At 31.2% G+C, this 21,099-nt stretch overlaps 1 protein-coding gene across 2 annotated transcripts; it reads left to right on the top strand.

Annotated features, from left to right (window-relative positions):
• The first annotated feature begins 1,978 nt into the window (after positions 1–1,978).
• LOC107625057 (transcription factor EMB1444) lies at positions 1,979–9,871 on the top strand. 2 transcript variants are annotated; one of them, XM_016327601.3, is made up of 11 exons: positions 1,979–3,335; positions 4,184–4,354; positions 4,451–4,535; positions 4,697–4,738; positions 5,639–5,698; positions 6,686–6,805; positions 7,008–8,183; positions 8,290–8,400; positions 8,635–8,775; positions 8,913–9,038; positions 9,420–9,871. In XM_016327601.3, exons 1-11 carry the CDS (start codon positions 3,235–3,237, stop codon positions 9,507–9,509), a joined length of 2,223 nt encoding a protein of 740 aa, XP_016183087.1. In that variant the 5' UTR covers positions 1,979–3,234; the 3' UTR covers positions 9,510–9,871. The 2 variants fall into 2 exon arrangements, with proteins under 2 accessions (XP_016183087.1, XP_016183086.1); XM_016327600.3 differs by having other exon boundaries at positions 2,135–3,335; positions 9,417–9,871.
• Positions 9,872–21,099: the final 11,228 nt, after the last annotated feature.

Here is a 21,099-nt window from a genome sequence, read left to right as displayed (position 1 = left end):
TTACTCATACTACCCTTCTGACTAAGATTTTAACGAACGTTGTAATATAATAGAAGATAAAATGATTAGAAATAAGTGACAATAATAATCACTCTCGAATATAGCAAGGAATGTTAAAATCAAATTATGGGATTCCAAAAATGATGCTGAGTTGGTGAGTGGCATGGAAATGCACATATATCTTAAGATGGTGGTAGGGCGAGAAACATATTTAATATATAAACTACATTATTTCACATGTATATAAAAGAATCTAATTTTGATGTATTGTAAATATAAAATAATTTTATATGTATATTTAATTATATAATATTATATTAATAAAAAATAATTATTTTTTTATTAATTGTATAAAAAATTATTTAAAAAAACAAATACTATTAAATAATATATTAAATAAAATATTTTATAAGTTTAATTATTTCGTTGGTTTTTATAATTTTACTAAATTTTTAATTAGATTTTTATATTTTTTTTAATTAGATTTTTACATTGCTTTAATTTTGTAATGAAGTCCTTTCTAGTATAAAAAATATTAGAGTTAACTGAATATTTCTTTGTAAATTAAAGGTATTTATAATTAAAAAGTTAATTAAATCTTTGACCGCGTATATTTTGGTAAAAATATTATGTTAATTTTAACATGAAAAAAATGTAATTACAAAATTAGAAGCAGTGTAGGAATCCAATTGAAAAAAAAAAAAGTATAAAGACTTAATTAAAAATTTGATAAAATTATAAGAACCAACAGAATAATTAAACCTATTTTATACTGTCAATATATCAAAATTAAATTTATATATAAAATACAAAACTTGTATTCAATGAAACCATAAACATGCTTAGTTTGTCCCATTTGAATCAATGATCAAGCCAATGGGGTAAATCGGTGCATGATATGATAATGTATATGACATGGCTACCATTCAATGGAAACATGGATTGGCCCATAGAAAAAAAAAGCTAAGTAAAATTTTGAATTATTAAGGAGTGGAATGAATCCTCAAGGAATATTGATTATAATGAGTTATAAAAAGTAGGAAGTATTATAAGTGAAGAAAAATGGGGGTGTCTCAACTTTTTGGGCAATAAGATCATTGTTGAAAATGACCCTAATAGGGTGTACGCTCACTAGTATCATCTTTGGATTGAGATGACTCAAAGAAAAATGTTTAAACGTGATTTTTGTGTTTTATTTTCTTTATTATTATATTTTAGTTTTATATTTTATCATCTACACAAATTTAGTTATCTATTAATTTTAGAAAACTATGATTTTTTGTTGTTGAAAATGTTAATTTCTTGCTTCCATGTTGAGTGTTATTTTAATTAAATTGACTTTTATTATATCATTATATTTATAACATTTAAAGTAGAAGATGATGAGTAATTAGATACTTCAAATAATGTAATAATATTTATTTAATATTTTTTGTAATATTTTTATTTAAATATAAATAGCAAATTAAGTTAAAATTAAGCTTCATTCTAAATGAGCCTTCATAGTGGTTCGATTCCCATAATTCTTTTTTATAATCATGCTAGGTATATTTAAAAAAATTAGTCAATGATATAAAATACATATTAAAACATAAAATATATATTAAAAATAAATTAAATAACATATAAATTTATACACAAATATAAAATAATTAATTTGATAACAGATTTTTTTATTTTTCTCTTCAATCTCAAAATAAACTCCACTAGGTCTTCTTTAAAAAAAAATAAAAAATAATTTATTAAATTATTTTTTAAAAAATTAAAATATTAAACACATATACTTTTATTTAAATTTTACATTACTTAAAAGAAATTAATTCTAATAAAAATTCACAATATTTATTAACTAGATGGAACAAAAAAAAAAAAAAAAAAGAAAAATTTTGATGGGGGCAAGAAAGTTAAGGATACATTTCCTCAAATTTGGTATGATGTTGTTTGCCATACAAATTGACAGCACCATGAAAGTGTGATTAGTGACCAAATTGAATTGTTTCAAGTCTTCATTGACCCTTTTCCTTTTGTCCCCTAAAACCCTAATCCCCTATGCTTCCACCTCATAAACTCATTCTTACTATTTTAAGCAGCTATAATAATGTATGTTAATAAATAGAACCTCAAATTTAGATTTAGATTCATAGATTTATAGATTAGATCGCTAAACCAAATTTTCATTAGTGAATAAATGTTCTTTCTTCTTAAGTGGCATGCCCATTTTGCCCTTTGCTAAAATGCGCCCCATACTCACAATAGATTCCTACATATGAAAAAAGAAGCATAGTTTAACACAGTGCGCATGTTAACTCCAATATAAAAATAGCACACACTCTTCTTCCACTAAAGCATTTTTTTAATTATTTTTCTTTGCACCATTCATAGTTTCATACTCTCTCTCTATCTCTATCTGAAGAAAAAAAAAGTAAAAAAAAAGGGAAAAGCAAAACAATGAAAGAAAAAACCAGAGCAAAAACAGAGGCTTTTTAATTGTTTTTTAAGGTTTTTTTTTTTTTTTTTCCTTCTCTTTTCTTCAATTGATTTAAGCACAAACAGAAATTTTTATGGTTCAGTTCCCATAAAAGCTTCAAACTTTGTGATCTCTTTCTCATTTCGACACACCCCATTTTCTTAATTTTCCTTCTCCACTTTGCAAATTTGCAGAGAAGATCCATTCATTCAATCACACACACACACTTTTTGCTTCATCCATGTCTTCTGACATAAGTTAAAATGATTCTGAACCAGACTTCAGCAAATTAAGGTTGTAGAAGCCATTCAAAGTTCCCAATGGAGAATCACAATGTTCAAATGGCGATATCAATAGTAGTAGTTGATGCTGTTGCTTCTTTGAGTGCCAGTGTTTGTTCTGGAAGTTCCTGAAACCAAAGTTTGAATCTTTTTGAAATTGGGTAACTGGACATTGGAAGCTTGGAGTGTGTTGAGTTTGAGAATAATGGGGATAGATCGGTTTTTGCTATTAGCAACGGTTGGACCGCCATTAAAACGGCGTGCTGGGTTAAGGAGGAAACAAGCTGGAAGAGGGTCTTATAGGGGAAGCTAGTGTGCAAAGAGAGGGTTGCTTGTGTTTCTTTTTGTGTGTTTTCCTCTTTGGTGGGTAAAATTTTGAGGGTGTTTGTTCAATTTTTGTTGTTGTTTTTGGAGGGGTTAAGAAGAACCCTTTTCTCTTCAAAGGGTGCATAGAAAAAGTTTTGCTTTTTTGAGGAGGAGAAGAAGATGGGTAGTACCAACAACTTGCACCAATTATTGAGATTATTGTGTTTGAATACTGATTGGAATTCCGCAATCTTTTGGAAGCTCCAACATCGTGCTAGGATGTATGTATCTTCTCCTTTTTGAGCTTTATTCATGTTTGCAATCTATTCTGTGTGATATACCCTTTGTGTTTTTTGTAGTTTCTGGTGTGCTGATTTTTGTGCTTTGGATAAATTTCTATATTTATAGTGATTTCTTGGTGACAAGGTTTTCATGATATGATATCAGAACTCTTTGTCAAAAAGGTCAAGAGTTCCTGATGAATCCCAAAAGTGGGAAAATAGCATAAGGCAAATAAAAGAAAAAATAAGGCCTATGCAAAAATCAAACATACCCAAAAGAGGCTTGAAGGGAATGTTAGAGATATAATCATTAATGTTGCCTTCTCCTATTAGCTTAATCTTTTGGGATGAGTAGTTTCATGACAAAGGGGTTTATGCAAAAACATGACAATGCTGTTTGGTCCGTGTAGTTGAATCCGTCTTTGGGAATAGGCTTAGTTGTTGTTGTAATGAATTTTTTTCCTTGTTGGTGAGTAAAGAATATGAATATGATACTTATTGAACTGATTCAGCTTGGATTTTGGACTAATGAAGGCTTTGCTTGATTATCTAGAATCACTATAGCCATAATACCTAAGGGATGTTTGGCTCTTAGATGTTATATGTGTTGGTTTTAAGGAAAAGCGTAATCATTTTATTTGATCGATTTATAATTGCATAATAAGTAAGGCTTGCATTTATTGTCATTGTAGTGGCTATGTCTTAAAAGAGCATTAGCAATATAATGCATTATGCCATTACCCTGTAGTATTTATTGATTTGAATGTGAATAACTCACTTGGAGAATTGAATTCAACGTGTTATGTTTAGTTATGTTTCGGTCGTGGTGTTTGGCTATGTGCTTGTAGGATGCTGACATGGGAGGATGCTTACTATGACAATCCTATTGGTAACGACTCCTCTGAAAACTTGCGCTGCCAGAAGACCTTGGAACAGATTGGCAGTGCGAAGTTTTCCCATGACCCTCTTGGATTGGCCATTGCAAAGATGTCATGTCATGTATATTCATTAGGGGAAGGGTATGACTATGCTAATGAACATATATGCTACTTTTAGATATTGAGTTTTATTTATTTAATTATGTAGTTTTTTACTTAAGTTTCTCTTTTTCATAGTATTGTTGGACAAGTAGCTGTTACTGGAAAGTATCGGTGGATCCGTGCAGATAATCTAGTTGCTGACTCTAGCATAGCTTTTGAGGTGAGGATCTTATCCTTTTGATATTGCCACTTTTGTTCTTTCTGACTTGTAAGATTTAAAGCTCTTGAACTGTTAGCCGATATTGATGAATTATGATTTCACCATACAATTGAACTTTAAATCATTCTCATTCTATTTCACTTCTTCGGTTTGATTTTCAGTTTGCTGGTGCATGGCAATCTCTGTTTTCTGCTGGAATTAGGGTAAGATGATTGCTTACACAATAAAATCACTCTCAATGAAAAAAGAACTTTCTACATTTTTCAAGAAATTGAAATCGCCTCATCACATTTCTAAGGAAAATGGATGATTCAATTTCAACAGTATATTGAAAAGTTGTGTTTCATATTGGCAATAGGCTTAATATGACAAATTATGTAGCCATTGAAGGACTTTGATTCATTGTTGCTATTACATGATTAATTTCTCCGCTCAATTTATATGTTCTATTTAGGATGTGTTCATTTCTCATCTATAAAAAGGTTGTTTTACAAATTATAATTTTTTTTATATATAGTTTAAAAAGCTGAAATTGAATCTTTTTTTTCGAAGCTACTTCGTTTTGCATTTCAGAAAAGCTGAAAACATGTTTTTTTTTTTGGGTGAAATTCTGATTTAATAACATTAATATGAATAAGTTAAGAGTACTTTTTTGCCGGGAAGGAAAGAAAAACACTGAAACAAACACATAGGTTATAATATTTGTAGAAGTATGTAAATCTGTCTGAAAATATTTTCATGGTCTCTTATACCGCATAGAAAATTGAAGTCTGCTTTCATTATGCAGAATTATATCATATGGTCGATATATTAATTTTAATTCTCTGTTTAGTTAAATCATAAATATGTTGCATTTGTATCAACAAGTGATAAACTTAGATTTTAGGATTATGATAGATGGACTGTTGCAGAGAAATGGAGGAAGCAATAGTTGTTGTATTGACCTTGCTAAGAACAGAGAGGAAAAGAAGAGGGTAAAACAAAAGTGATATTGGATTCTGGACTTCTAGCATATTCATTCTAGAAACTAGTGTTTCTCTTCTAGAAGATGACTTGTTTTCATTAAGATTTTTTGTCAACAAAAGTTTTGCTTTGCGTTGCAGACCATTGTCGTTGTAGCAGTAATCCCACTTGGAGTTGTTCAGCTTGGCTCTTTAAATAAGGTAAGAGACTCTCTCTCAGGTGTGCGCGTGTTTGTATTCAAATTCCATAGTTATTGCGGTGACTGTTGTTTGCAGCCCTTGTAATGTGATGCGTGTGTGTGTGTATATATATAAGAGCTATGGTTATTTCACATTTGGTGACTGACAAAATATAAGAGCTCTAACAGAAACCAATGAGGGTTTAGAAATTCATGTTGGGCTGCCAATATAGTAGATTGTGACAATTTGGTGTCAAATAGTATATCATTTTGTTGTGCCGGTCTGGCAAATACACTCTATGTTTTGACTTTTAATTGAGAAATTTTGCTTTGAAAAAGTCTAGGAGGCCAACTATAATATAAGCCAACTAAATCAATTTCTTTTTATTTCTGATTTTGAAAAAAATTGAAAAATTAGGATACTGGAGAGTTGTTTTTCAACTAGTTGGCTGGAGTTGGCTTCATGCTTAGTTGATTCCTTAGCAGAACCGTTTTGCTTTTGCTGTGTTTTCTTTTGTTGTTTCATGAATTGGATATCTGATTGGCACAAAATTTTGTTGCTTAAACAGGAAAAAGCTTACTATTTTTCATGGTTATGATAACAGGACCGAACTGGTTGATTCGATTGGGCTAACCAGTTTAAAATAATAAAGCACAAAAATCATTTTTTTTAACAAAATATCTTTATTTTATACATAATTATATTATTTTATTATATGCGGTTCAACTCCAGTTGAAACTCAGTTAAACCTTTAAATCATTGAACTTTTAGCTCCACCGGTTCAATAAACGATTCGGTTTTCAAAACCTTGCTATTTTTTAAGACAGATTCACATCTAATTGCTCCCTTTTCTCCCCAAAAGTACTTCTTTGTTGCTTAGTGTGGGGTGTTCAATGGTGACTGTCATAGATTCCTGTGATATGCGTATGCTAAATCTTTCATATGAAAGTGTATTTGTCATTGAAATATTTAATGATTCGCTCCTCTTACTCTCATCTCTGGTGGCAGGTTACCGAAGATATGGCAGTTGTAACTAATATAAGAAATCTCTTTTTGTCTACTCAAGATTACACATTAGACTATACACCGAGTCAAATACAAAGTAGCCCCAAAAGCTCTCCATCTCCGGTAACTTTCTGCCCCAACTTCTGTGTATCTCTCACTCTGTAGTACATGAATGTGCTTGTGTGAGTGGCTTTGCGGTTGTATGTCCATTGGTATTCTCATCATTTTACATCGATAGATTGATCGGTGCTATACCGTAGTTTTAATCCTTGTGTATCAAGTATTCTCATGATTTTTAGTATTTTCATTTTTTTTTCTTTCTCAGGTGGATGCATGTACAAAAGCTTTGTCTTCGAAACTTATGCCTGCATACTTACTTGATACTGAGAACACCATGAAGAGTGAAACACCATACATGTTAATGCCGTTTCAATGTTCCAGGAAGAACGATTCACCTCAAGATATTTATCAGAAAATGGCTGTTGATGTTGCCAAGCACGAGGGATCTGAAATTGGCAAGGACAGAAGTTCCATTTTGCTTCAGTCAATATCAAATATGATGAATCCGGAGTGTCAAAAATTCGTGGAAATGGAACCTGTAAATGAGAGGAAGTGCGAAGGAATGAATATAAGTGTGGAATCAGAAAGAAAAGTCTCATCATTTCCACACAATATGGTTATGGATAATACAAGCTTCAATGATTTGATGCATCCTTTGGAAAAAATCGGAGCTGATTCTGCTTACCCTTCAGACTTTCTTGATGCAGTTGTTTATGCAAGTGACAAGTTACATTGTGTAGATATCAACCAAAATGGGGTGTCAAACGTGCCGAGGTATTCAGATGCAAACTCTCAAAACAATATAGAGAAGTCAAAGTTTAAGAGTGAGCCTTGCTACAATGATGCCGCACACTCGCTGAAGTTTCCTGTTGGCTGTGAACTACATGAAGCCCTTGGGCCTGGTTTTCTAAAAGGAAGTAACTATTTTGATTCGGCAGCTCAGGTTAAACAAGATGATAGGAATGTTGAGGTGCTAGACGAGATTAGCAGTAGCCAGTTGACTTCGCAATCAAATCCAGAGCATCTTCTGGAAGCAATGGTAGCGAACTTATGCAGGAATAGTAATGATATTAATGGCGAGGTATCATTTTCTACTTCGATGCCATCCGCAATGGCCTCAGGAAGAAATACCGAAACTTCTATTCACTCTATGCACACTATTAACTCGGAAGGCTATTCGATAGATCAGTCACCTCTTGTCAAAGAGGAGAAACAGCGCAGCTTGAGTTCCTCGGCAATATGTGGCGTGATGTCCCCAAAAGGATTTTCTTCTCCATGTCCAAGTTCATGTAGTGAGCAATTTGAGAGGTCTTCCGAACCAGCTAAGAACAGCAAGAAAAGGGCTAGGCCTGGGGAAAGTTGTAGGCCAAGGCCAAGGGACAGACAGTTGATCCAGGATCGCATTAAGGAGTTGAGAGAATTGGTGCCGAACGGAGCTAAGGTATTATGCTGTAACATAAATGTTCTAATTCCTTCTTGGTATTAGATTTCGTGATGATCGAAGTACCTGTTCACATGGCTAAAACTTTTCGTCATGATTTCAACAGTGCAGTATCGATTCACTACTTGAGTGCACGATAAAGCACATGCTTTTCCTCCAGAGCGTAACTAAGCATGCTGACAAGCTAAATAAAGTTGAGGATGCATCAAAGACAAAGGTAAGGTTTAATGGAATATAACAAACTAATATGATTCATCAACTAGGAAATAGGAATCAATATTTGAACAGGAAGAGATGCATGCATACCATATATGTTAGTTAGTTTCGTGTATTGAATCAACCTATGGTGTATATCATTGTTTTATGAAATTAAAATTGATTTCAATGTTTTATTTCGAGTATATTCGTTAATGTGGTTTGTTCGGTGTATAATATTACTGCAATTGTGCAGCGGCATCACATGGAAACGGATAGTCTCGGTACCTCTAGTTATCAACAGGGTTCAAGTTGGGCAATGGAGGTAGGAGGCCATCTGAAAGTTCGGTCGATATTGGTTGAGAATCTGAACAAGAATGGGCAGATGCTGGTTGAGGTGAGTACAACTTTTGTTTATTTGTTTATAACACTTAATTAGAAATTAGAATAGACGAGATAGCGAAAGCTCAATCATGAGAATCAAGGAGGTTTTTTAGCGAGATCTTTTTATGCTAACTACTTGTTATGCTTCAGATGTTGTGTGAAGAGTGCAGCCATTTTCTTGAGATAGCAGAAGCCATAAGAAGCTTGGGCCTGACGATTTTGAAGGGTGCAACCGAAGCTCGCGGTGAGAAGACGTGTCTATGTTTCGTGGTTGAGGTAGGGTCTTGTTTCTCATTCTCTTCAACAAACTTGCTGCACTAATTTCTTGTAAAGATATATCAGTTGATAGGAACATATTCTATAAAAACTTTTGTATATTACATGTGAACATTGGTAGGTTGCAGTATATAAGTATAGTGCAGTATCTAAATCGTTAATGAACAAATCATCAACGGTTTCATATTACATTGATAGTTTTTGCATGTAATTTTAACTAACTAAATCTGAAACCGTTAATTTTTTTTTTTTATCAACGGTTCTTATACTGTACTCTACTCTCTAATGTGCAACCTGCATTTTAGCAGAGCTAAATCCAAATTTAAATATATCAAGCGACGGATATCGTTGACTGACGAGTGAGTCTTCTGTCTGTAGCAGGGTCAAAACAACAGAAATTTACACAGATTGGATATCTTGTGGCCACTTGTTCAGATACTGCAATCAAAGAGCACACTACATTCACAATAATTGCTTGATTCTCAGATACTTCTAAAGCTTCTTCATTGGTTGTTGCAACACACAGAAAGATCTTTTAATTTTTTATAAAAGTCCAAAAGCAAAGAAAATCTTGGGGGGAAAGAAAGATTTGAGGTGCTCAAGGAAAGAAAAAGTTCCCTTGCTTTTGTTGTAACCTTCATCATATAAATAGGCTTTATTTATAGTGTGTCAAGGCTCTATTTGTTGTGTTCTTTCTTTTTTTCTTTCTCTCTCTTTTTCTTTGTATTTTTTTTTGTTTTGGCAATTTAGATAACAGTACTGCTTTGAACACATTGTGTTGCTACATCTCATATTCCTTTGTATAATATATTGGCTTTTTTTTTTCCGCTGAATTATCTCTTTGTAGACATGATACATAACAGCTCAATGACGTCGTTTGATTCATGTAGTCGATCCCACCTAGTGGGACAAGGCTTTGTTGTCGTTGTCATCATTGTATATATACATCACATAAACAGATAAACTTTATACTAACTAGCCGAAGATGCTATATAATTTTTATATAGCCTGTTACTGTAGAATATAATATGTGCTTGATTCGAATAACTCTAGGGATGTACGCGGATCGGATATGGCTAAGATTTCGATCCGATCCGCATTAAAATGATCAGATAGGATGGGATCCAATATCTGTAGTTTTTAAATTTGGATCCGATTCGCACATCTGCAGATCGGATTCAGATATATCCGCAAAACACAAATATTTTTAAAAGCTTAGTTTTATTAAAAAATATTAATAAAATTCTTTTTTTCTATCCTTTTAAATATGTTTACTCTTAAAATAATATTAAACATACTTTTCTTAAATAATAAAATTAAAATAATACAACATATATAATAATTATTAGTTGAAATAAAACACAAGAAGAATATTTAATTATTTATTTATTTATTTTTGCGGATCTGCAGATATGCGGATCGGATATGCTGATACCTCCATAAAATCTGCAATCCGATCTTGTAAATGTGCGGATCGGGATCCGATCCGATCCGATAGCCTTATGGATCATATCTATATCCGCAATTTTCGGATCGGATTCGAATAAATACCGCGGATATGCGGATCGGATCCAATCCATAAAGATTCTGACGAGATAAGATGGTACATAATTTTTGTTATTAACAAAATAATATAAAATCTGACAAAAGTGACCAACCGTCAATTGAATTACATGGAGTGAATTTTTAGGGGTGACGTTTCCTTTAACAATAATCATAATTACAAAATTTACCCACTTTTAATTTGCATCATAAAATTTCACTCTTTTTCTCAAATTTCTCTGTTAATTAAGTTTTTGTAGAATCTATGTTACGTGTAAGAATTAAGGATGGTTTACAATGAAAATTAACCATGTGTTTAGGCTTGATTTAATAAAATTTTTTGGAGATGTAATAAAAAGCACAAATACTTTATTTTGTGTTTAGTAAATAAAAAAGACAATGTGTTTGTACTTGCAATTTTTAAAAGTTATGAGTACTTTTAGAAGCATTTAAGAAAAAAATTTTTAAAATTGATTTATATTTATCAAAATTAAAAAATCTAATATAACTCTATATAATAATAAATATCCAAAATTACTCTTATTAATTATTAACACCAAATTTCGTTTATTTTTTCATACACACGTTGAACAAATTCCATGCACATCATACACCAGATATAAACTTCTTCTATTTGTATTCTTCTTGTGCCTCTCTTTTTTGGAGAAATCAAAAATACTAAAAAAATTAAATACAAAAAGATGGATCTGTTGCTTTCTTCATGCTTGAACTAATGAGAATAAGGATCTAATCTTCTTTCAGAATTATAAGTTTAATCTTAAAATAAAAGGCAAAGATTAGGTTATGTTGAACCAATAATAACAAAGAAGCGATCACATTTTTTAAGAAAAATTGTTCATTGTTTCTCATGATTTTTGTTTGCAAGTGATGTTAATTAATTTATTCTATTACTCCCCTTATAATATATTTGGTTACTGGACTCCTATTGAGCTACTAGAGTAGAATAATATTTTACCTTTACTAGTCTTATTAAATGATAATAGTCCATTATTCAATAACACATAATATTTAGATATTTTTGATATAAAAATTCATAATTCTCTTTATTTTTAATTTTTCAATTCTTGTATGAATTTATGGAATAATTTTTTAATATTTATATTATATGAAATTCTAAAGTTTGAAAAAAATATTATTTTTTATTTTAGATATATCTATTATAGTCTTTTTAATTTTTAAAAGATGTTTTACAAAATATCATTATGGTACTTGTACTCATTAAAAGTAATTTTTATTTTGATTTTAACAAAAGAAGCGTTTGGATTAACGTTTGTAAATGAAAATTTGTATAGAATTAATTTTGTTAAATTGATTTTAATCAAAAGTGAGTTGGTATTAACGTAGTTTATGTTTGGTAATTTTTATTCAAAATAGATTATAGTAAACTAAATAGAGCAATGCTAGGGGGCCAGCAACTTTTGTGATTAGTAGCCATCAAATAGCCATCAATGATGATTTAATAGTGTGAGATTGGTGTAAGATTTCATCCAATGGCTCACCTTTTTCTGCTGGTTACATGCTGGCCAAAATTCAATAAAATTGCTGGCCCTCTAGAGTTTTCCAACTAAATATTGTTTGGATTACATTATTCAAAATTACTTTTAGATGAAAAATTACAGAAAATGACATGAATTTAAATAATTATTTTATGTTATCTTATAATTTTATTTTAAATATTTAAACAAAATTTAATATTTTTTTTAGTACTCTCATACTCTTTACTATTCTAATAGGATTAATAGAATCATAATACAAAGTAAACAAAATATTCCATACAAAAAAGAAATAACAATAATGGTAAAAAAACTCATATAAACAAAAATAATAGTAGTTTCATAAAAAAATAATAATATGCATAAGAGAGCATTGAAAAAACATTTAAAAAAAAAATAAACATATGAATAATGAAAGACATCATTGGTATATAAAAAATAAATTTTAGTCTAACTTCTTGAAAAAGTGAATGTAAAAGCTAAAATTTGTAACTTTTGATAAACTTCGGTTAAAAGGTAGAAATTACTTCTATGTTTAGATGATAAAAAAGTTGACAAACATAAAAATAAAGCATTGAAAAAATTCAAACGAGGCTTTTCTCTTTCCCAACACAAAACCAAACACACCCTAAAAAATTATTTTTTAAAAGACAACTTTTATAAACTATTTTAGAAAAGTAAAAATTTTACAAAACCAAATTTACATTTATAATAAATAATTTGAAATAAATTGAGACAAATTATGTAAAAGAACAAATATAAATTCTTCTACTATTTTATTTATCTCGTAGAATCAGTTAAGTTGTACATCTTTCAAAGAATTTAATTCATAACAAATGTTTCAAAACAATGCAAACCATCAAACTGTGGTGCCACACTTGGTTTCCTACTGGCCTTGGTTTGTTCTTCCACTACTCTTGTTGTAGATATTGTTTCTTGATTAGATGCTGAAATCTCTCTTGCAAGTTTCTGCGTTCATAGAAACCTTATGTTACTTTTTGGAATTATATAACACTTTATATGAACAAAAATAAATACATATCTTTTTCTTTTACCTTGTTCATAACAAATGTTTCAAAACAATGCAAACCATCAAACTGTGGTGCCACACTTGGTTCTCTAATGGCCTTGGTTTGTTCTTCCACCACTCTTGTTGTAGATATTGTTTCCTGATTAGATGCTGAAATTCTTCTTGCATGTTCCTGCGTTCATAGAAACTTTGATGTTACTTTTTGGAATTATATAACATTTTATATGAATATAAATAATAGATATCTTTTTCTTACCTTCGCATTATAGAAGAAGAATCCAACTCCGGCAGCTACAGCAGGGAGAGATGCATAAATCTTTCGCATGGCCATTGGTGTAACGATAGATTGATAGGAAAGAATAAGAGCCTTGTGATGACTATATATATATATGAGTCCAGAGAAAATATTAAGAAGATCAGATACTTTGTTAATGATGGGAATTTGGGAAGCAAACAATGGTTTATAAAGGGACGGAACGGGTAAAAAAAAGAGAAAGCATAGTGTTTTATCTTATCTTATTTTAATTTAATCCATGGGGTAAGGAATTAAATTTAAAAGTTCTGAAAGATTTGTTCCGTTTTATGCATATTGTGATACATTAGTAATATACGTTATTTTTATTTTTTAAGTTTAAATTTTCTAAATTTAAAAGTATTGTTTTTAATCAACTTTTTTTTTAAATTAATGATGCGTACGAAATACAGTAAAAACTCTTATCTTTCTTGAAATATATCTAAGAAATTTTTAAATAGTTATTATTTTATAAATCCATTTTGTAGATCAAATTTTAAATTATGATTTTTAAAAATAGTTTAGATAGAATTTAAAATGCTATATATTTAATCAAAATATTCATAGATAATATTTTTTATCTGATAGTGATAAAAATATTTTATTCTTATACTCTTAAATATAATTTAATGATAGTATAAATCTTTTTGTTGTTGATTTGAAGATAAAATTAATTTTAGTCCAATAAAATCAAAGTCAAAATTAAGTTAAAATAAAAAAATAATTGGTATCAAATCTAATCGAAAGCAATTAATTTATCCATATCTATTTAACTTTTTCTTAATTTTATTTTAAAGTGAATCCGAAATCTCTTTTTAAAGGGTAAACATGATTAAGGTTAACTAAAAAAAATCAAACTTGACTTTTGATTAACTAAAAATTTGAATTAAGTTAATAACCCAAGATAACTTTAAATATTAAAAGCAATTATTAAAAAATTATAAAATTAATAAACAGATCATAAAAATAAAAATCAATCTAAAAAATATTTATTTTTTATGTAAAAACTGATTTTTTATTTAAAAATTAGTTTTCTATTTAAAAATAGTGTTTTCCTTTAAAATGGGTTTTTTACCCTTTAAAACCAAATTTTTCCTTTAAAATTAATTTTATACAAAATTAATTTTAATTTATAAATCATTTTTTGATAATTTAAAAGGAAAAAAAAACTAGAAAACCAATTAATAATTTTCCAGAGAGTTAATAATCAAAATAATCCCTAAAAGATACCTTGTTCGATTTTCATTTTCATCTTCGAAAGAATAAATTAATCAAATTCGTCCTCAAAAGATAACGGACCTAATTATGTTTGTCCTTCTGTTATTTTTCTTACGGATGGCGTTAACAAAAAATGACATGGCACGTTAAGTTATATTTTAACACATAAAACGACGTCGTTTTTTTCGTGGGTTATCCCAGCAAAGGCATAAATCCGACCCACCAACTTCAAAAACCCCACCCATTAGCCATCTTTCTTCCTTGATGATTATCTTCCTCAACACTGAAACTCCATAGCCACCAACTCTTGCTTGGATAACCATAGATGTCGTTCTTCCTTGAAACTCCATAACTACTGTAGCACCGTCCCGCTGACCTTCATCACCACAGCACTCAAGATTCCATTTTGATGCTTGCTCTTTCCATCGCCGGAAACTGTGCCGCACTCCGCGCCATCTATTCAGATGCTTACTCTTCCCATCGGAGGTGGCTAGGCGGTTTCTTCAATTCTCCTAAAGATCTGCAACTCTCTCACCAAGTTCCGCTACTTTTTTCAGTTCTCCTAGAGATATGCAACTCTCTCAAAGAATATGCAAGAAATTCTTCTCTGCCTGAAGCTTTGGGATTTCACCATAGGATAAGGTCTGATGGGTTAAGCATGATGCATATAAGATATTTGATAGAATGTCTCATAGAGAATTTTACTATAGAAGGATATGACGGAAGGATTAACGGAAGAGATGACGAAAGGGTTATGCGACCAGATCTATTATCATTCGGGGACGAATTTTTTGATTATTTTATTCTTTCGAGGACGAAAATAGAGATCGATGTATTTTTCAGGGACAATTTTGACTATTAACTCTTTTCTAAAAGATAAATCTAAATCATGTGCCCACCTAAAAAGCAATGATAATTTAGTTCATAAACCTCAAAAACTAAGCACTAGATATGACATCCCTTTAGAAATACACTCAATTCAAACGGATACTTTTGGCTCCAAAAATGTTAAATCCTAAAACATTTAAAAAATAACTTTCTCACTTTATTGTCACAAGTACAAAATAGGTCTACTATTTTTATAAAATAAAAAGGTATCTATATTAAAAATTCAACCTGTAATGAAGGAAGAATGATTTTCAACGTCACTTTGACAAAATATAAACAAAGCAAGCATGGAAGTATGGAACATTAAGAAATAGCAGTGTTGAATTGCTACGAAACTTCTCATATCTATTTTTCTTATATTCATTCTTTTTTCTTTGTAAAGTTCTCTCTTCTATCTCAAACGAGTATTTAAAATGTATTTAGTTTATACTTTGAATTTATTTTACACTAGATTCAATTATAAATATTAGATAGTTTCAATATTTATTATATTCTAGAATTAGAACATCAAAAACTATAAAATATTTTTAATTTGAACACAATACTGACATATTTTAAAATTGATTTATTAGTAATTTTTAGGCCTGAGAAAATTGTAAAAAAAAATATCTAAAATTATTAGGTTAGTGTTTTGATTTAGTTTGAATCTCTCTTAAGTCTTCATAATGCTTATAAAAATAATATATGTAAATTTTTTAGATTTGTATCCGACTCAATTTAAATCATTCTTAGACTTAAAAAAGTGTATGTTAAGAATATTTAAAATTCTTAGTTTTAATTTTTAAGTATTGAATTTAAATCAAGTTTAGTTGTAAAAAAGTTTAATACAATAATATCTAATAATTCTTGTATCAAAAATAATCAAAGACAATCTGAATCATCTTAACTTGTTAGCATTGTGTCAATTAATACAATAAATTCTGATAAGCTATCTATAATTTACTTAATTAACTTATCAGAATAAATTTTTTTTTAAATACTTTTGCATTTTTTACGTATTAGTTAAGAATTTATTTGGTTTATAATATGAAAAATTCTACAATGTTAAAGGAAAATTCTTTCATCATCTGAATCTTGCTCAGTAACTCTTAATAGTTGCAAAAAGTACTAATATTAAATAACTTTTAATATTGTTGTCATATTTTTTTGGTATCTAGCCTATGGTTTAGGATAGACAATTGTTGGACGTGGGCTTATGTTAAGCTGCATACAATGTAAAAAACATAATAGAGTGAGAGGAGAAATAAAATTTTTATGAGATATATAAAAAGATCTAGGATAAAAAGAAAAAAGGCTTACATTCACTTAGCACCAATATGGTTGATATTCACCATACAACTAAGGTCCATTCTGTCCAATGTGTGTGACATCCATTTGAGGTGTTTAAATATTTTACTGTGCTATAGGTAAGGTAAAGAAAATCGAGATTTTACGTAAAATCGAAAAAGTAAATTAAGTACGTAAAACGTAAAATCTTAACAAGATTTAAATTGTAAAATCAAATGACTCATTTAAAATCGTAATATCGAAAGATTTTAAGAATTAAATCGAAGTTCTAGTTACTATGACTATACGTATATAGTTGAATGGAATAAGCAATGATATTGGTAGTCTTCCGATTAGTCACCTTACTTCGCGCATCACTTCCCCTGGTTCTCTCTCTCTCGGACGCGTCTTCTCCTTTAGCAGCGACGAAACCAATCGGCGACGATAACCCCGAGCAAAAACGGCGACGGCTTGGTAGCTTGAGGCAACAACAACAACGCACAACTTCCCTCCATTTTTACCAAATTCACATTCCCTACCCACAAAACCTGCAGATTTACAGCATATCAAGCCTCATTTCATTATCACTAACCACTAGCATATTATTGCTCATACCATTCCATAAAATCCATACAATAATCCCAATATTCACCATTTCAACCACAAGCTACAACATTAAAATTTTATTAATTTACTTCTTCAATTCTTTAATAACAACCCATAAATCATCATTAATCAAATCAACAAGTCATAACCACAAAATCTCATGGACATATACCAACAACATCATCAATTCACCATTATTAGTTCCAATAACACATTCTCATTAATTCCATTCATCTCATGACCATTAATTCCAATACAAGGCTAATCATCAATCTACCATTAACATCACAAAACTAATCATTTAATGCATAAAACCCTTTTCAACTTATCCTATAGTTCTCTAGCCTAAGTTTTCACACAACCTTACATATTAAACGCACGAAACCTAAACCATACCTTAGCCGATCACTATATTTAATCCAAGACAGCCACCCAAGTCACAACACAGCCCTTCAAGCTCAAAGAAACCAGCCACAATCTCAGTTTTGATCACCACCAAGCTTCCAAATGCTTACTTTTCAATTCCAATGCTTATATATAAACTTAATTCACACCTAATACACATGTACACTTAAATTTCAGATTCCACATAATAAAACCAAAATTAGATTAGGGTTTAGGTGATCCTTACCGCACCCATACGCGTAGCAACTCAAACCCAATAAGCTCCGCAAGCTAAAACGAACCTAAAACACCAAATTGGCAAAGTTTTACCATAAGGGTTCAATTTCAAGAATAGAAAAGGGGCTAGAAAATTTGAGATGGAATTGGAGCTTACCGGTAAAATTGATCCGACAGAAATGTAGAGAGCTCGACGCGTTGGACGCGTGGCCGCGAATGGTGCGGCGATCGGAGCTAGAACGGAGAAGTTACGGCGTTTGGAAATTGAAACAAGGGTTTTGTAACCTTTTCTTCTTCTCCCTGCGTCTGGTGCTGCTTCTGTTGTGTTCTTAGAGAAGAAAATGAGCTTTAGCTCATTTATATGCTGGGCCGGTTGGGCCCACAGGTCCGGTTTGGGCCTGTTTCAACCAGTTTGGCTCATCCGATCCAATTTTGGGCTAAATTTTTCGAAATTGGTATCGAAATTCTCGTTTTTAAGAGATCTATCCTATTTTGATATTAGTTTTGTATTTTTAATTTTCTAATTAAAATTCAATTTATTGACTAATTATTTACCGATTTTAGCAAGGTTTACAAGTATTTTCTTCTTTTTCTTTTTGTTAAAGGTTGGATTGATTACTTGATTCATGATGGTTGATCATTGAAAATTCATACAAAATATTTTTTTATTGATATACTAATAAACTACGAAATTAATGTTTAAAAATAAGAGGAAAAGAAAACATAGAGCACTGAAAAAATATTATAAACTAAAAAGAACATAGAAAATCGATTCATCTCCCATGCATGCATCAGCATCTTGAATCTAATGCTGGCTCCAATAATCATCATGTATTGGCGTCTGATTCTCCCCAACAAATTCACAACTACTATCTTGATCATCAAGAATGTCTATGATGACGCTAAGATTCACACAAATCTGCCACTCTATAGTTGTCCCAATCAAATTCAGACTTGTCGACGATCCCCCTTGCAAACTTGCATATTTGAGGAAGAATTCGGTCTAATACCACTCTTGGTACAGTAGTTGAGGAAAAGGTTTCTTGCAACTTAGAATTCTTGCTGTCATCGAGATAACTATGCAGCTAGTTCAAAGGAATAAAAAGGTCCTGATGACAATAATCGGAGTGGATGAAGAAGAACAGAACTCATCAGGCATATAGGTTTTGTATTCGGTGTTTTTGATAGGTTTTAGAGATTGATGGGTACTGCAAAATATGACGTGGAAGCTATCAAGAAGTGCTTCCTCTTTAGAAGGTGTTTTGTGTATTATTAGGTGTGTTGCCAAAGATACAATGTACAATGGTATATATAGGTGCCAGAAGAATCAAAGTAATAAAAGCGTAATATCCTACAATAAATATATAGATATGCTAAATAAATATAAATGATACTAATTAATCTTAATTGATCCTAATTATACCCTAACACCCCCTCAAAGTCAAGTGGGAGCTATAGATACCATTTTGAATTTGGATACTAGTCTCAAAATGAGTAGGATGATGAGCCTTCGTGAAGATATCAGCAGTCTGATCCAGAGTTCTAACAGCTATGAGACAAACAACACCAATAAGGATACGTTGCCGGATAAAGTGACAATCAATCTCAATATGTTTGGTGCGTTCATGAAAAACATCATTATGGACAATCTGAATAGCACTGCGGTTGTCACAAAAAATATTAGTTGGGGACGACGGGAAGTACCCAAGTCTTTGAGAAGCCAACGAATTGAGACAACCTCAGTAGTGGTGTCAGCGAGAGCACGGTATTTAGCTTCGGTGCTTGATCGAGCAGTGAACGTTTGCTTCTTGGTTTAACATGAAATGAGAGAGTCACCAAGAAACAAATAATAACCAGTAGTAGAATGACGATCAGTGGGATCGCCAGCCCAATCAGCATCTGAGTACGCTTGAAGGGTTAAAGATGAATGGGCAAAAAAATGAAGGCCATGAAACAGAGTGCCTTTAATGTAGCAAAAAATGAGAAGAACTGCCGCATAGTGAGTAGTACGAGGAGCCAACAAGAAATGGATAAGAATATGAACTGGATAGACAATGTCTGGTCATGTGGTAGTTAAGTAGCCAAGATCTCCAATTAACTGTCGATAAAGAGTAGGATTATCTAATATCGTGCCATCTATAGGAGTAACCCGAACATTAAGCTCAAGAGGAGAAGATTCAGTGTGACTATCTGTAATTCTGACTCAAGCAAGAAGATCCGAAGCATACTTAGTTTGAGAGAGATAGATAGCATCATTTGTGGATAAGACTTCAAGGCCAAGAAAATAACTGAGAGAACTAAGAACTTTCATCTCAAAAGCATGGTGAATGGATGCTTTAAGATCAGAGATACCATCAACATCATCTTCAGTAATGATCATGTCATCAACATACAAAAGTAGAAGAACAACCTCACATTCACTTTTACAAATAAAGAGAGCATTCTCATGAGGGCTATAAGTGAAACCGAGATTGCATATAGTGGTGTTGAACTTGTCAAACCATTCACGAGGAGCTTGCTTAAGACCATAAAGTGTCTTACGAAGGAGACAGATTTTGCTAGAGGGATAAGGATATCTCAGGGTGGTTTCATATAGACCTTCTTTTTTAAATCCCCATTAAAAAATGAATTCTTTACATCCATCTAACTGAGATATCATTTTTTAACCGCAGCAATGGCAAGGAGAGCGCGAACAGATGTGAGACGAGTAACAGGAGCAAAAGTCTCTTCATAATCAATACCATACTCTTGCGTACATCATTGAGCAACCAATCGTGCCTTATAAAAGTCAATAGAACCATCAAAGCAAGTCTTGATCTTGTATACTCATCTACTACCCACAACTTCTTGATCAAAAAGAGGATCAACCAAGTCCCAAGTGTGTGCTTTTTCAAGTGCTTGAATTTCTTCCTGCATTGCTTGCTGCCAATTTGGATTTGAGGAGGCTTTTCGAAATGACTTAAATTCATGGTAAAAATGATAATTAAGAAAATGAGGAGGTGGATTTCTTACCCAAGAAGAATGAGTGGAGGACGGAGAGATGACAGTAGGAGCAGAAGCATCGTCCGATATAGAATCATTGGG

Source organism: Arachis ipaensis, chromosome B2 (genome assembly GCF_059453495.1).
Source record: "Arachis ipaensis isolate K30076 ecotype BB chromosome B2, ASM5945349v1, whole genome shotgun sequence".
Classification (NCBI taxonomy): Eukaryota; Viridiplantae; Streptophyta; class Magnoliopsida; order Fabales; family Fabaceae; genus Arachis; species Arachis ipaensis.
Note: the sequence above shows the minus strand (reverse complement) of the source record. Positions and strands in the feature narration are given on the sequence as shown.